At 40.3% G+C, this 18,284-nt stretch overlaps 1 protein-coding gene across 1 annotated transcript in view; it reads right to left on the bottom strand.

Moving 5' to 3' along the window:
• The window catches only part of LRCH1 (leucine rich repeats and calponin homology domain containing 1), a 156,853-nt gene that overhangs the window by 96,234 nt on the left and 42,335 nt on the right, over positions 1–18,284 (bottom strand). The window contains exons 3-6 of the mRNA XM_075065407.1: positions 15,380–15,506; positions 10,862–10,967; positions 5,404–5,540; positions 1,446–1,573 (exon numbers count right to left, since the gene is read on the bottom strand). Of these exons, the coding sequence (XP_074921508.1) occupies positions 1,446–1,573; positions 5,404–5,540; positions 10,862–10,967; positions 15,380–15,506 (498 nt within the window). The remainder of the gene's footprint in view (positions 1–1,445; positions 1,574–5,403; positions 5,541–10,861; positions 10,968–15,379; positions 15,507–18,284) is intronic.

Genomic DNA, 18,284 nt, shown 5'->3' with positions numbered 1-18,284 from the left:
ACCGGTAAGTCCTTTAAGTTACTTTCACCCCTGATGAACATACAACAAAAAGATACCGCTGTATGTCCCATGAATAAATTAAATGAAAGCCTTTTTAACTTTGACCAAGTAGATCTCTCTCATAATAAACTATATGTTCATTTTATACCATTATACCACTGGCCACAACTCCATAGCTAAAGCTGAATTTCATTTTAGACTAAAACCAAGCATTAAATTATTTTATATAGGATAAATATAGCATATCCACCCCCAAATTTACAGGGGTTACTCTCCGAGCACAGGATGAATTGTTGAGAATTTACCTGAAAAATCTATCAATTAGTTTATGAGTTCAAATTAATTTAAGAATCAATTGTTTAAGAAATGTAGCACCTGTCAGTCTTTTCTTTGTCCCAAATGATCTTAATAAAGAACAACAAAGACTTTTTAAACTATTCTGATAATTAAAATTCATTGAAGTCTTATGCATACACCAGGTTTGAAGAAATTAGGTTGCAAATAAGATAAATAATTAATGATTGTATTTAATGTCATTATACAGGTTATCAACAGGGTTCTCCCTGCACACCTTTTCCTTCATATAGCGCTAGTTCCTGTAACAATAAACCAATAAACTAACTGAAAATTAAAGGCACAATCCACCAGTACACTTTGGCTGCCTTGCACTGCTCTAGTGATACAAAGCAGTTGTAATCCCAGTTCCGGCTGCTTGTGCTGCTCTGGTGTACCAGTGAATTTGCTCTTAACAATTACAATTTTAAAAAATATTAACGTTGGTACTACTTATCTCAGATCATTAGAGATATATTATGGTCGCATTTTTGGGGGTTTACTGTGTGTCTGAAATGTTTTTTAAAAAACAAGGATATCCCTAGACAAAAAACTTATTAATGTTGAGTTAAGGTTAAAAAGACAAAACAGTAATTAGGATCAACATTGTATCACATTATCCCAAAACTCAGCTTTACCAATCCAAGAAATTCAGAGTTAAAATTACATGTAAAAGAAATCCAAACATGTTAAGTTTTGGAAATGCACAGTTAAGTCATCTCAAAAACCTTAACTCTGCCCAGTAGTGATAGCATGATGGGGAAAAACACGAAAAACACCAATGTATATTTAAAAATCAATCTAATCTAATCTGAGTCCATCAAAACTAAAACATCTTAATCAAATTATATGGTTATGGTGGAGGGTAGTATTTAATAAACATCAAGATTACATTTAAATTATGTTATAATCATTCTGAAGTAATACAGGGGTTTCTCTAGAATAAAGATTATGAATTCAGATGGGAGTTTTATTCAAAAAGACACAGCTGACATAAACCTACATTGAAAACTCTTGAAGTAAAAGAATAAAAAATATATTCCATTTTGTTTCCAGACTGCTAGAACTGATTTATGTGAACAAAGAATGCAGTGTTAGTCTTTTATACTTACCTTTCTTCCACAGGTTGCTGCAAGTGTGGTCGTTCTATGGCATTAAGATAAAGTGAGTCTGCTGTTTTAATCTGGCATGCCTGTATGCTCAGATATTTGAATATGTGCACTTTACCCTTTATACAAATCTATTAGGATGAGAAAAAAAAACATTTATAACCATAAAGATTTAAAAAAAAATATTTGCTCCAAATTTGACCTTACTAATATTAACTTCCTAGAAAAATAGTAGACAGGATGTTTTCCATCAGATTATTTCATTTAAAAAAATTACAACAAAAACAGTGTGCGATCTCATTTTGCTGCTTTGGAGACGACGTTAAGAAGTAGCAATGGAGATAATGGGAATTTTACCAATGACTTCAATTGGAGCATGCCGACTGTGACCTATGTGGGTTTGGGCAAGATATGCACAACTTTATGTCTTCTAGAATAAATACATTCCAAAAATAATGCACATCCCCCTTTACATCAAGAGCAACATAACTGTGTACAGAAAGTAGAAACAAGAAGCAGCCATATCAACATATGCTACATTATAAATCCAGGAGAAAAATACTTTTTCCTCGCCAATGAAGAAAGACAAAAAAAATGATATTTCTTCAGTTTATAAGTAATAAATATGTTTTTATTTTAAGAAAATAATTAACTCCTAGGAATTCAAGTAGTCTGCCATCCATGTTCATCTGCCCCCTCAAGTCCTGTATTCAGTCATGTACGCATCACTCATAGTTGGATCTAGATGATCAACGAATGAAGGATTCATGTCCTCTAGATCAGGCCTATCTGTTGTGGTCAGACTGTCTGCTGAAAACAGCACAGTGTTGAGGTTCCTCGAACACCCCAGCAATTCTTTGTCCACAATCAGACTCCCTTTATGAGCCATAGGAACCTGCTGAGTACCTCCAAATCCTCTACTGAAGCCCTCTGGAATAGTTGCTGAGCATCCTCAATGTTTGCCCTCCTTTTTCTTCAGTGAATCTGGGCACCAATTCTCAATGCAATACAAAAGGGTGGACTCTCACTTTTTAAAAAAAAAAAAAAAAATCAGGAAGGATAAGTTGTTTAGTTTGTTAATTATTGTGTAATGTCCCCTCCAAAAAGGAGTAATTTGGGGATTTTTCCGATTGCATACCTACAGCTTTCTCCTTCCTGGATGGGCACGTCATTTTCCTTTTCTCCTGGCATCTTATGCTTGACATGTTCATTTTCAGCTCATTTGCTCCTCCACTTTCTGGAATGCTGTCATCAGGTCACTGATATTAGATTCCACCATGTCACCCCCCTGTGTAGGTGCAGAAGGCCCTGCTAGTTCTTGCTGCCTGAACATCAAGTCACAGGGAAGCATGCGGAACCCAGAAATAACCTATGACTGTTACACCAATGAAATCTGATGTGAGGGCTGCCTCAGAGGAATATTCCCTGGCTTAAGCACAACCCAATGTTGCATCCAATCATATCTCCCAAGCTCTTCATTTTATTCCTGGAGAACATAGTGGCATGTTGTACAAGCAACTGTTCTAATCACTTCCCTTTGTTGCCTTCTACAGCTGCTTTTGTCAAGTCAACCCCTAGCTCTTTTACTGACTGGGCTGCAACACAGCGCTTGATCTCTGCCCCTATGGGAGACTTAGAGACACTAGTTATCTTGGACACTGTCCCCATGGCCTGATTTTTCACTAATTGCACTTATCCACAACCTTTGGTCCAGCTCAAAAGAGAGTTCTGCTAAATAGTAATCCTGACCAGATATTGGTGACTTCAAATACTCCTACAGATTCGCTGCAGCTGTCCTTTATCGTCAGGGATATTACTGCATGATTAGCTGGCTTCACCAAAACTTTACCTCAGCCTTCACAGGAAGTATGCAGTTCCTCTCTGTCATCCTGTAGGCAAGGTAGAGGCATCTCTAAAAAGCCCAGGTCCACACTTCCTCCTGCCAACATCCAGCAAGAGTATCTGAATGTTATCCAGGGACAAAACTCTTCTATTAATACCCCAAGAGTTCTTGTGATACCCTCAGATGAAATCCTCTCCCATCATAACAACACTAGAAATACTGGTCACCACAACAAAGACCCCAAGTTCAGGGGCAGCAGTGTTGATTAACACTCACCAGTTTAACTCCTGCAGTACAAATTCTGTTCCCTTTCAGCACTAGGTATTCACCATAGATCAGACTTATTTCAGATCCTGATTTCAACAGCATTGTAGTTTTCCAGGCATCGATGTCTCCAGACACAAAGTAACAGGTGTCTGTGTAGCTCCTGACTGGCCCATTCTAAGAGTTGCTGACGGTGGCCCTACTGCATCAGCAACTTCTCATTTCCCTTGGTGTGGCTTTATCTTTGTTTCAGCAATTCTGTCTCGAATGGCCTTTGCTTCTATAACACCTGCAAATGTCATCTGTCATGGGACCCAGTCGGAAACAGTCTCTCTCTTCTGACCTATGGGATGCCTATGAATAGGTTGCACTGCCAACTATTTAGCCACTTCACTAGCAATAATTTCTTGAAGTGCAGCATCTGGGTATAAGGGAATAACCTAAGGCTGCGAATTAGCAGCTAATACCTTTAAGGGAAGCATGAATTTCTTCTTCCACATTTTTGAACTCTGCATATAATCAGGTCCATAGATATTTCCAGTATGTTATCCTTCACCAGCAGGTTATAAAGTTCTCTTCTTAAACTGTTTACAGACTGACTTTTCACACAGAATCCTCTCATGGTTTGCCAATTCAGATGTGGAACAGCAGATTCTGCTTCACTAGAGTCATCTCCTGGACAGAGGTATGACATGAAGGCCTACTGAACAATCTCCTTAATGCACGCATGTAACTCTGCAGGGGTTCCTCTTACAGGTGCCTTCTGGCTTGCCATTCCTTCCAGTATTTCAAAAAGACCAATGGCCTTTCACAGAGGTTATGTAAGTGTTTGTGTAACTGTCTATAAGAACCATGATCCACATTGGGAAGCTACTGGTAAAACACTTGGCATCACTATTCAAAAATACCGCTTGGTACTGTGCTACTTCCTCATCAGTCCACTCAAAGTCTGTGAAGACTCAAAGATTCCAGTCTCATCTGCATAACCAGTAAATTTCTTCTCAGGCAAAAGTGCTTCTGCCATCTTGAACCCACCAGTTGTAATATTTGCTTACAGAATCAGAGATTTACTGGGACACAGCGAACACCAACTTAGTACACACAGGCAGGACAGATCTTCCTGCTAACCCCTCAGGTCATATCAACAACATAAAATATACAAGACAACAACTTAACAGTAAGATATAGCACTGTCTACTGGTGGAAATGTTGTCTACATTCATAATCACAATATATTATATTTCTTCAAAGCAGGCTATACCCAAATATGGAATTTATTAGTTTCTATGTGCATCACATACAGTAGGCTTACAGAAAGATGTTTTAACTAGATTATTCCCTGGCCTGAACATATTAGTGTCTTGTTAATTGGTAAAATCATACCAAAGCTTCCTAAAATGTCTGCCCATTCACTTACAGTAGTTACGGAATATAGGTTTAGCTTACAATTTTCCCCTCCATCATCATAAAAATATCCTGTTTATTAGCAGTAACCATTGAAGGAAGCCAAGCAAATGAAATAAATTTTACCAATGTATTTATAAGGTAGCTGCAATTTAGTAGGGGGAATATTCTAGAATGACTCTGTTCAGGTGCTATGTATGCTCAAGAGCACAAGTTAGGAGCTTGAGGAGACCTACTATCTCCCATTTGTTTATATTTCAGAAAAAATTCTAGCTAAAATCAATTGACTACGATCATTAAGACCCAACAGGTAGCATTGCTGGGTTTGCAAGCTTGGAAAAAAACAAGATAATGAAGTTTTATACAATAATAATTAAACACAGGCTGCTCTTGATATCATCTAGCCTATTCTAATTTTAAATCACAATTTAAGTGACACACATTACTTACTTGTGCTGGTGGAGACTGCAGAGGATTGTTCTCAAGCAATAATACTTGTAACTGCAGCATCTTTCTAAAACAAATTGGAATCACGAGCACTTTATTGCAGGAAAAGTCAAACTTTACCAAGGGAAGCTCTATTAGTTCTAAAAGTAACAGAAAGGATCATAGTTATTATATTTATTTATTTTTGTCACAAAATGCATGAATTAAGTATATTTGAATATGATTCTATTTGTAACTGGAGAAAGTAAGGATTCCACAGTATAATAAATTAAATTTATTTTTCTTCTAAAAACAAGTTATGGACAATCCTGTTACTTTACTTATGTATTCTGAAGACCTTATATATTACATTCTGTTTGCAATGTCCACACAGTGCTATAATCACAGCACTTGGCATTCTCAAGTATCTAGGCCAACTTGGCTGTTGGCAGCTGCTTAAAATAAAATCAAATACCTTTCATCCTGCAAAGGGAGGCATAGCTATTTAAATCTATAAATTCCATAAAAAAAGTGGTTTTGAAAATAAATTCTGTATCATATTGAGCAGAAAGCATAATCTCTAACTTCTGTTTCTAGTAATATAAACTATGGTTTCTCAGTTGGGGTACAATGTATTGTACTATTCTTTCAAATGAGTATACACAGTTTCCTAGAGTTGCTCTGTCAAAGATACCTTCTTTGGGATTGCTGATCAGGCAGAGCCAGGCAAGAAGGCTGGATCTCTAACATAGGTCACAGGATCTCAGATTACTAAAGGATGGTCAGTATTGATGGCATACACGCTGGAAATCCTGATGGGATCTCTCCAAAGGCATTGTCAGAATAAACAATACTGCCACAATAAGGGATGGAAATTGGATTAGGTAAGAAAAATAGCTAAATATAGTCACTTTCCCCACCACATTATCAATGTTGATGTTAATTTAGGTGACTATAAAGAATCAAAGCAAAGCCAAATAGAGTAACTGTTCCCTTTTGTGGGCAGGACTACATTACTAGTATACTCAACTTTTTCTGATGCTTTTCATTACTAATATTGAATCATTCAAACATTTAGTCCTTACTTGTCCTCAAAGAAAAATTTGTTTGAGTAAGAACTTCAGGATTTATCCCAGAAAAATAGCTGACTTTCATAATTGCATCTTATCCCCACAGGTCCTGTAAATTTATAAACACTATATCTAGACTCACCTCATTTTTTATGATATGTACTGTGACTAAGTTCCTCCTCTACCTTGGTGGGTCCTGTGCTTATTGGCAGATTTGCTCACCTCAGTGATCTTCCCCCCAGTCTGGATCAACTACTCCTGTGTCTGATCAGGAGTTGGGAAGTTTGAGGGGAACCCAGACCCGCCCTCTACTCCGGGTTCCAGCCTAGGGCCCTGTGGATTGCAGCTTTCTATAATACCTCTTGTAACAGCTGCATGACAGCTACAACTCTCTGGGCTACTTCCCCCTGGCCTCCTCCAAACACCTTCTTTATCTTCACCACAGGACCTTCCTCCTGGTGTATGATAACGCCTGTACTCCTTAGTCTTCCAGCAGCACACCCTCTCACCACCCTTCACTCGGCAGCTCTTGTGCCTCTCTGCTCTCCAGCTCCTCACACACCAACTTACCTCTCGCTCTAGCTCCCCCCTGCTCACCTGACTGGAGTGAGCCTCGTTTTTAAATCCAGGTTGCCCCTGAGTTAGCCTGCCTTGATGGGCTGCAGTATGTCTAATCAGTCTGTCTGCCTTTATTGGTTCTTGCAGGTTCCTGATTACTCCAGTTGCAGCCCCCTGCTCTAATCACTCACGGGGAACCAGAAAAATACTCAGCAGTGACTAGTATATTTGCCCCTACCAGACTTTTGATAACCCACTGGACTCTTGGGTCTGTCACCACATCCCCCCCCCCTGCTCAACACCAAGGGGGTTGGGAGCTTGAGATGCCAGACAGTGCACACGTGACAAGCCATTCGGCATCTAAAGTAGACTGGCTCCCCTGCTCTGTGTTGCCCAATGGAACTGGAGACGGTTGGAGGGATGATGGAACACCCTGGTCACTCTGGTGTTCTTCTCCTGTTCTGCTCGCATCCATTGAAGAGGGGCGTGGTCGGCTCACGGAGGACCAAATCTGCGCCGAAGAGCAAAGTAGTAGTGCAATGCCTTCCCATGGCCCATTTATGGGTACGTGCGAGCACTCCTCGTCTGCACCACTGCATATTTTCTGTTCCATGTGGAAGGCAGTTCCTACTGAGGAGAGAGATTGGTTGTTCCTCCTCCCTGACCATCTGCTGATAGAACGCGACCCAATCCTAATTCCAGTGCATGTCTTTCTGCTGGATAAATTCCTTGGTGAAATCAGGGGCTATTAGGTACAGGGGTTACTCGCAGAGGGAAGTAACGTAGTCTGTGAATGCTTCCTCTGCTGCGTCGAGACCATTGCATCAAAGATTCAGGTCCATGGGCCTTTCACTAGGTCCTGTCAGGGGCTTACCCGCTTGTGGCAAAGTGAGGAGATAAATCGTACAGTAATACCCCACTACACCTAGGAAGTGCTGGTACTTGTTTCTATGCGACATGGTCGAAGGCAAATTTTGGATGGCCTCCATACTTGTTCACTTGGATTTTACCAGACCTTTTACCCAAAGTAGCCAAGATAATTTGGCCTCCGAAAACCCTAACAGCGCAACGTGGCAGGCGTTTGAGTCAGGCCTTGATGGCCTGAAGGTATCAAGGACTGACCTCCACATTCTCTAGGTGGGTTCCACAGTCTGGGGTATGAAATGGACCACATCGTCCAGTAGGGCAGCAGCATAACGGTTATGCGGGGTGTAATAGCTTGTTCCGATTGAGGTGCGGGCAAGTAGCTTGGGCCCCATTGTAGTCCAAAAAGGCGAGGACAGTATATTGAAAAAAGACCTCTGTTAGATAGAGACGCAAGTCTTTCCTTTGCGTCTTATGCAAGAGGAATCTGCCAGTACCCTTTTGTCAAGTCTAAGGGTAGTCAAATACCGGGCATTACCTCAGACGGTCCACTAGCTCATCTATGCCATAGGTATGGGGTATGCGTTTCCAGAACTGGATACTTTGTTAGTCAGCCGGAAAAGTCGCTGCAAAACCTTGTGGTGCCCATCAGAGTTGGGCACCCAGCACGACTGGGCTGACCACTGACTGTGGGATTCTTCGATGATCCCCAACTCCAGCATTTTTTTAGCTTTTGCTTTTAATTCTCCAATTTTGGCCGCTGGCAACCATAGGGCTCATTGTTATTCTGACCCCAGGGTTCGTGACAATGTGGTGAATATGTAATTGTTGTTCGACCCGGTTTTGTCGAGAACACATTCTTGGATTCCAATGAAGATCATCTCAGATGCCCTCATTCTTCTGGTCTGGTGTTTAAATCGGAGAACACTCTCACACTGTTTCGAAGCTTGTTTGCCTGGGTTAGTTTTTTTTGGACAGCATATGCACAGGCTCTTGTGCATGCCAGGGTTTCAGGAGGTTGACATGATGATAAATCTGTTTCTTGTTTTTGGCGTCCTGGCTGCCGCACCTTGTAGGTTACTTCCCCCACGGGTTCAACCACCGTATAAGGGCCCTGCCATTGGGCCAGAAGCTTGCTTTCTGCCATGGGTACCAACACATCATCACCCGATCCCTGGTTGGAACTGATCAAGACCTTTTGAAGTGGCGATTATATAATGGGTTTTCTCTGGGCCTCTTGTGCCTTTTCAAATGTTCCCACTGTCACAAATAAAGGGTTGACCGCAGGCTATTCTGGTCTCACATCTGTGATTACAATCTGTTCTATTAATATTTCTCCCCTCATATGGGGTTCCTCTTCCCGAATCTCTTTGCGATATTTAGTATATCCACGGGGGTCAATGCCCATATAATAACTCGGAAGGGGAAAAAGCCCAGTTTGAGGCCTGAGGTACCTCGGGATAGCGAAGCATAAAGATAGGGTAGATAGGGTGTGTCCAATCCTTGCGCTCAGCATCACGCAGACTTTACCACCTTCCGTATCATAGCCTTGAGAGGTTCCGGTTTTAACACTTTCTAACCAACTCCATTCAGTCTGCAGCGATGGTTAGACCACCCTTGGGGAGCCGCTCTCAGGCTCGTATATGGAGCCCCCGCATACAGCCACGTCCTTCATTAGCCTCTGAAGCATAAATGGGTTCCTTGGTCTGTTAGTGTCTACTTTGGTAGCGCCCACTCGGGCCAAGAATCCTACCAGTCTCTTTGGCTAACGTCAGTTACCCCGGGGGACTGTGTTCCGCAGGGGGAACGGCTTCTGGGTAGCACACTAGGCACAGTCCAAAACAACAATATATAATTATTGGTGGCCCCGAGACCATCTTCTTCCAAGGGGTCCCACTAGGATTCCAATGAGCTATATTTGCTCCCAGAAGGGGACTTATTAATGGATGGGAGGGGTATCTAAGGGTGGCCCTCAAGGTGGGGACGGGGAACCTGTGGTGAGCTGACACTCCAAGCAGGACGCACAGTAAACCCTGTGACGCACAGTACCTCGGCACTTCTTCATGTACTCTGGGCCAGAAGAACCGTCATAGGACTCATGCTAGGGTCTTCTCTGCCCCCAAATACCCCCCAAAAAAGATGACTATGAGCAAGACTTAATACAGCGTTCTGGTGTTTTTGAGGTACTAGGATCTGCTGTACCTTCTGCCCCTGTACTGGTGCAACCCGGTATAAGAGATTCTTCTTCATTATGAAGTAGGGTCCTGGTCCCTGGGTTTTCTCTTCCATAGGGACCCCATCTATGTAAGTCACCTCCTTCCTAATGTTGTCGTACCTTGGGTCTTCAGCCTGGTCCCAACCAAAATTTCCTCTCCCGGGGCTAATCTGCCCAAGATCTACGGGCCCAGTCTCTGTTGCCTCTACTGGTTCAGAATCACGATTAATTTTATTAATCATTTGTCAGCCCTAATAATATGCAATTTCTACTCACACTGAAGCAGTACCGATTTGATTAGGCTTCTAATGCAAGTACAATGATCTCAGGGAAAAAAAACAATAGTACTTAAGTACATCATACACTTTTCTCCAAGATTCCTAAAATATTCTAGAACTCCACAGGGCTGATCCTCAGCTGCTGTAAATTGTCATAACTCCACAACAGAGCTAAAACATTTTATATCAGTGGACAGTCTGCCTGCATAGGTCATTCATAAATAAATATTCTTCAAACCAATGATATGAAGACAAGTATCAAGCCACCATGAATCACAAAGATAATTCATTTTAAAAAGACCCACATACTGCTTCTGTTTGGCAGTAAGTATTGTAGAATGTTGCTGATGCACAGTAAATCTGCCAAATTAAACAAATTTTAGCACAGGGAAATGCAAGGTTTTTAATCTTACTTATTTACATAATTAAACACATGCATATTTTCTAAGTTGTAATTAGAAAGTAATTTTAAAGGTCTTATTTTTTTTAAATTTTACCTTGTGGTAAAACCTTGAGGTAATTTCTTCTGATATTCAGTTCTCTTAGAGATTTCAACTGGCCTATCTGCTGTGGCAAAGCTGTGATTTCATTGCAGCTGACATCCTATATTAAAAGCAATAAGGAGATGATGAACTGTCTTCCCTCAAGACAGTTGACTATTATGCGTGTGAAATTCGAAGTACTTTGTTGATCCATTAAAACATGTTTTTCAGGTTAATGAAATGTAAATTCATATAACCTGCCATGTCTTATCTTTGCACTGAAAAACTAGCCATGTGATAAGTGTCACAACACATAAAACCAAAATACAGCATATTTACTTAGATTTGCTTAGTGAAGTTATGCAGAGTGCCATTTGGACTCCTTGTTCATTTTCCTATATCTGTTTTTGATTTTTCTAGTAAATTGCTGAAGGACTTTGCAATTTGTTCGGGGGCGGGGCGGGGGGGGAGAGGAGGGGCAGAACACTCACCGATAGGAAATGAACAATTTTCCAAAATCAAGCGGCTCTCTTTTGATGGAACTCTAAATTAGATTACTGGAGATATATTAGAAGTTGGGTTTCAATTTAAAAAAAAATCAATTTAGGGATTTTTCCTTTTTTAAAACCAGAATGCTAGCAACACAAAAGCATAACACAATTGCAGTTATTTATACACTCTAGTTTAAGAACTGAATATAGGAAGGGGCTCACAATTACCAGTAGGTATGCAATTCATACTTTAAACTCTACAGAAGGAGAAACAGTCTCCTCTTACAAAAGTTACCTATTTGAAAGAGAGAGAAAGAGAACTGGCAATTCAATGTGACAGTACCAATTTAAGATGGTGGGAAACAACTCTCCTCTTTTATAAAAAACATCATTTATTTGATGGGAAATATAGAGGTTGTTAAAAGAGCATTAGGTTAAAAGTTTCAAAAGCACCTAAGTGACTTAAAAGCATAAGTCTCATTGAAAGGTAAAGCAATTTAGACTCCTAAATCATATAGGTGCTTTACCCTATTTTCTTGGTTAACTGGTCCCAAGTTTACCACACCTAAAAATTATAATATATACTTTTAATCAGAGTACTCTGTGAACTCAGAATGTCTGTAAGTTCTCCAAAGCACAGGCTTCAGACACTTAAAACAGAGAGCACTCCACTGGTTAATTCGCAGTGACAAGTGTGTGGGCCCCACTGCACTGAGTGCTGTGTCTTTTGTTCCTGTGATCAGGCAGGTTGCTGAAATTTACAAAGGCAGAGAGAGAAAGAACAATTCCCGTGCATTTCAATGCCTCAATAGATAATCTGTAGAGGGCTGAATTAGGCCCCTCATCTTGGGTTTTAACAACCTGGACCAAGATGAAGCTTCTGTTCATCTCACAATCTCTAAAAGAACAACTGCTAGAAAGTTAGATTTGTAAAGTTAAGATGCAGTACAAGATGGAGTTGATCCAACACAAGGTGTAATGGAAAGTAGGAAATGCATTAACACCAGTAATACATATATGAAATAAATGCGTTAATAATACTAATACTGTTGATGCATTAATCAAGATTCTGAGAAGCCTAAAATCAGTAATCAAGATAAACTCCTATAATCAGGGCATTTTAAAACAAGATCAAATTAACTTACAGGCTTTAGCTCATACTACCAAACACACCAGTATGTAGTCAACATGACACTGAAAAGAACGCTGAACCTTTTGCCTAATCCTGTGATGTATTGTCATTTGACTAGACTGGTCCTGCAAGATTTCATGTGCTGTATAATAGGGAGACCAGCAAAAGTAAGGGAACACTGTATCTCCAAAAGCAGGATTTACAGAGTGGGATAATACTTTTTCCTAAAGAGATAAGGGAATTTCTTAAGGACATTAACTCCTACTTTTACGGTTACTGTTTCAAGTGGCAAAGTTGAACAATACCCATAAGCTCAAAGATTCTGCAATTTCCCCAAATCAGATTTCAAATTTAGTCCTTTGACGGGAGTTTCTCTAATACTATTCAAATATATTACGTCAATGTCATTTCCAAATAAAGAATTTCTTCAAAGAATAATTAGTGAGAAAACTGAAGGGGGAGGGAGCTCTATTCGACAATATTGGATTGGGTATCAGACAGATAAAAGTCTCCTTATCAGAATCCCACTGGAGCCAAAACTTCCTTCCCTTCTCAAAACAGAGCCAGGGAATTGTTTTAGGTTTTAGACAAGGAAATTAAGAAATCTTTGTTAATGAGTGCACTGGAAACTGTCTCTTGTCCAAACTACTGTAAAGTATGGTTAATTGCATTGTTCTTAGTCCAAATATTTTTAGAGATTTACAGCCCTAATTTTTATCTAAAGACTTGAAACAAGTTCATAATTAAGCATTTACTTTTTAGAATATACAGTTTAAAAGGTAAAGAGCCCCTCTTGCAGAAAAGTTGTATGGTTAGGATGTGTCAAGAAGCATATTTCTATGTGTGTCTGAATCTTTAATAAAACTGAAATTGGTTTCAGGGTGTAAGAGAATTTTTCAAGGAAGTATAATAATTTTATGGTTTTTAGTACTTGAAAGGACAAAGTCTGCTGGTGACCTTTTTAAGAAATCCAAGAATAAACCTCATCTCTTTACTTCATAGTCACAAGATATCCAGATATAATAGTATCTTTTATCCTACTCAACACTTCATACAACATTTTTTACTTTCTGGTTGGGTACGTATGACAAATCAAGAGCAGTGTACTCCTCCTAATTCAAGTATGTAATACATTACCCTGCTTTTGTTTTGCATCTTGGCTTCAAGGACATCTGCAGACAATTAAAATAATGTACTCCAAATGCCTTTTCAAATTCCAGAGGTTAATATTTGGTGAAGGTCAGACTTCTTCTAATAATTCCATTTTATTCTTACCAGTTGCCTCTCTGTCTGACAACATGGACAAGCTCTCTCAAATAAGACTGGAGAACAGTCAATTTAAGTAAATTTCTATGGCAAGTGGAAGTCAAATAGTGTGCAAACAAGTTAGTACTGTTACCACTATCAAAAGTTTGAAGTTAAGAGTTCTAAATACTCAGTTTTTACAGTAGCGTATAGTTGTACAGTAGAGCTACCTCCAACGTCCTGCTCTACAGCAGCATGCAGGTTGCCTTCATGCAGCTAAGCTCCTTGGCACTGGGGGATGCACATTTCCATACATGGGCCACATCTCCTCAGCAACAGAACCACAATAATGCCGTTAACAGGCATCTCTTCATGGTCATGGAGAAGATTCACCCCTTAGGACAGGTGTAAACTATACCTCTACCCTGATATAACGTGACCTGATATAACACGAATTTGGATATAACGTGGTAAAGCAGCGCTCTGGGGGGCGGGCCTGCAAGCTCTGGCAGAACAGCACGTCAGTGTGTCTAGCTGCTCTGAGTGGCGTGTTAAAGGTGCCAGGCTGGGCCGAGGGGTTGGATAAGGGGCAGAGGGTCTCAGGGGTGCTCAGGGGACAGGGAGCAGGGGGGAGCCACAGCCCGAGGGAGGGAGCTGCAGTGCAGGGGAAGAAAATGACGGAGGAGAAAACATTAAAATATATACAGTCTTTTACAGATAACCTTTTCAAATACATTTGCAATTTAAAAAAAAAAATTCTCAAGTGCCATTTAATTCCTGCCCTCCGTGCTCTCAATAACTGGCTGATTGCTTACAGCCATTACAGAAGGGGTAGGTTTTGTGGAAAGAGGACAGTGTCCGTATGTAAAAGCAGCAGAGAGTCCTGTGGCACCTTATAGACTAACAGACGTTTTGGAGCTTGATCTTTCGTGGGTGAATACTCACTTCGTCAGATGCATGTAGTTGAAATTTCCAGGGGCAGGAAATTTCCACTACTTGCTTCTGACGAAGTGGGTATTCACCCACGAAAGCTCACGCTCCAAAACGTCTGTTAGTCTATAAGGTGCCACAGGATTCTCTGCTGCTTTTACAGATCCAGACTAACACGGCTACCCCTCTGATACTAGTGTCCGTATGGATCACTTCAGAGAAGGCATTCCATGCATAATGGACAGCACGGAAATATTTGTGACAGGAAACAAAAGAGACTGAAAAGATGAGCATAATTTGTAAAACACAATGAGGTAAGAAAAGAAAAAAAAAAAGACAAGTTCAGAGGAGCAGAGCTAGGAAGGGACTTGGAGACCAGAACAAGAAACTTGAACTCATTGCAGCAAAACAGGGAGCCAGTAGAGGGATTTGAACAGACGAGTGATTTGATCACGCAGTGAGAATAACAAGTAGGCAAGATGATCTTCACTGATGTGTTTTATATGAACCCAAGGAGAGTAATGTGGATGACAAGGAGCCTGGAATGGAGACAGTTACACTGTAACATTTTCCTATCTGATGCAATTAAGATGTTCACTACATATTAAGGGGCACTGACTGTGTAACAGTGATTACTGTATCATTAGGCTTTTGCAGGACGTTCTTTACAAAATTGATTATACTGTAACTAGTAACAAAACAAACAAAAACCAAACATTCAAATCAGTAACATACCAGTTCCATTAACTGTTTTAGCTGACCTATCTCTTCTGGAAGGGAACCTAGCTTATTGTTACTTGCAATTAAGACTTTTAGAGGAAGACCACACAGGCAAGCTGGCAAAGAAGAAAGCTGATTTCGACTGCAACACAAGAAACAAAAACACACATTAAAAATACAAATTACATTCTATTGTATGGTCACTTAGAAAATCTGAGATTACAATGTGTTATTTAAAAAGTCCAGTTATTGAGATATCTTGATATATCAAGTTGCATGCACCTAAAAAAAAGTAAATGAAAGTTTTGGAATAAAAAACTGCATTAAAACATCAAACATAAGCAATATTAAAAAAAAAATCTCCATTTAGTGAACGAAACAACTTTATGGAATAGCACCATCCTGAAACAAAAGAATGAATTTTATCAGTTTACTCATGAATATACTGCATGAACAAAGTGACATCAACTTACAACAGCTGTTTTCCTTCACAACAAATGCAGGAAACTCAATGAGGGCAGAAGCTGCAAGCATTTTTAAAAAACCTATGATTTTACTGAAGTAAGCATAAATATGAGACTTTTTTTTCCAAATAACTGAAAGACAGGCCAACAACGGATCATAGGAAAAACACTGGCATGCTTCCGGTTCTCAAAAACACAGTTACATGCAAAGACTTCTGTCTGTGTCTGTTGCAACCCGTTTTTCCCCCAGGTATTTGGAACTCAGCACTGAAAATTCTTTACAGTCTGAAACTCTTCACATATCTCAGACTGGAAAAGCCAAATTGTTTATTCTCTTTCCTGATCATTCATTTTCTGTGACTTGATTTTGCAAAATAGACTATAGTGTTTTCTCCCTCTCTGGTAGCAACAATAGGAAAGATGGCAACCAACAAAATCCGACATTTATTAATGAACTTTACTATAACACATCACCACATTATATGAACACCTCACATATATTAAAGTTCCCTGTGAGTTAAGGATGTGTTATCATACTTATTTTGCAGATGGGAAAACTAAGGGACAGGACATTAAATTACTTGCCCAAGGCCATACAGGAAGTCTGTGGCAGAGCTGGAGAGTATACTTCAAGGCTTCTGATTCCTAATTCTGTGATTAAACGACAAATCTATCATTCTCCCATCCTTGAAAAGATTCTCCTTCATTGTTCCTCCTTTGTGCATTCTTTGCTCCCCAGTTTGAGACAATCTTTATGTGAAAGAATGAAGGTTAGCCTGCACTCCTCATCCCTAACAGGAACTTCCTTTTCCTAAACCTCATAGGATAATGTCCATCAGGCTGGGTCGGTGTATTAATCGACTCAGTTACACACAAAGTTAACTGTTAGTTCATTTTTCTGTGACTTTGATCGGAATAGACAACAGTGTTCTAAACAACAGTATCTGACAGGACTCTCAGAATGCAGAAGCTAATCTGAATGGGAAGACACCAACTATGATCCCAATCATTTCTTCCCTTAAAAGAGAAACCTCAAAGGAGGGCTTTCTCCAAACCTTTCTCACCCAAATGCAGCAGTCACCAATCAGCAGGTTTGGCCAATTGCGGCTCCCACTGGCTGTGGTTCGCTATCCCAGGCCAATGGGGGCGGCGGGAAGGGCCGTAGGCCGACGAATGTGCTGGCCACGGCTTCCTGCCTCCTGCATTGGCCTGGGACGGTGAACCATGGTCAGTGGGAACCACGGTCCGCCAAACCTACCGATGTGTCAGGTAAACAAACTGGCCCGGCCCACCAGGGTGCTTACCCTGGCAAGCCGTGTGCCAGAGGTTGCCGATCCCTGGTGTATGCTCTGATCCTGATCAGGAAGGACACTGCTGCTGTGATTCTTGTATACAATTCTTTAAGCACAGTGGCATATCAGGAAGCTTCAAGGCCATGTGAATCCTTCAAAATGGATAAACAGTAAATCAACCTTTGTAAAGGCTCAGTTCCCACAAAGAAATTTTAAAAGCAACCCCCCAAAAAATTTTTTAAAAGGTCTGTGCTCATCTTAGTTTCTTTCTGGTGTATAAATATAAGCTGAAAGAGTTTGTAGTTTGTTTCTTTCTTTCTTTTGCTTTAAAAATAATTGGACATCTTTATTAAGAATTCAACAGGCCAACTTTTTCAGTTAAGGAGTGAGCAATCACAATGCATTCCTGAAGTGAGAAGTTCAGGGTTCTTGGCATGAGATGATGGAAGAAGCAGAGTTACCAGCAATGCCCCTCTGCCATGTACATTAGCCAAACCAGACAGTCTCTACACAAAAGAATAAATGGACCCAAATCTGACATCAGGAATCATAACATTCAAAAACCAGTAGGAGAACACTTCAACCTCTCTGGCCATTCAGTAACAGATTTAAAGGTGGCAATTTTGCAACAGAAAAGCTTCAAAAACAGACTCCAACGAGAAACTGATGAACTTGAATTGATACGCAAACTAGATACAATCAACTTAGGCTTAAGTAGAGACTGGCAATAGCTGAGCCATTACACACTGAATCTAGTTCCTCATGTTAAGTATCCTCATAGCTTCTTGTCAAACTGTCTTAAATGGGCTATCTTGATTATCACTACAAGTTTTTTTTAATCCTGCTGACAACAGTTCATTTTAATTAATTAGCCTCTTAGAGTTGCTTGGGCAACTCCCACCTTTTCATGTTCTCTGTATGTGTGTGTGTGTATGTGTATGTATATATCCTCACTATATGTTCCATTCTATGCATCCGATGAAGTGGGCTGTAGCCCACAAAAGCTTATGCTCAAATACATTTGTTAGTCTCTAAAGTGCCACAAGTACTCCTGTTCTTGCCCCCCGCCCACCTCTCTCCCACCAGAATTTTCCTCTCTGGGCTAACCTGAGAGTTACTGATGCAAACCTCTTTACATCACATTTTTCAAGTTACGCAATAGTG

The sequence above is a fragment of the Chelonoidis abingdonii genome, chromosome 1 (genome assembly GCF_003597395.2).
Source record: "Chelonoidis abingdonii isolate Lonesome George chromosome 1, CheloAbing_2.0, whole genome shotgun sequence".
Taxonomy (NCBI): Eukaryota; Metazoa; Chordata; order Testudines; family Testudinidae; genus Chelonoidis; species Chelonoidis abingdonii.
This window is presented reverse-complemented; position numbering and strand designations above follow the sequence as displayed.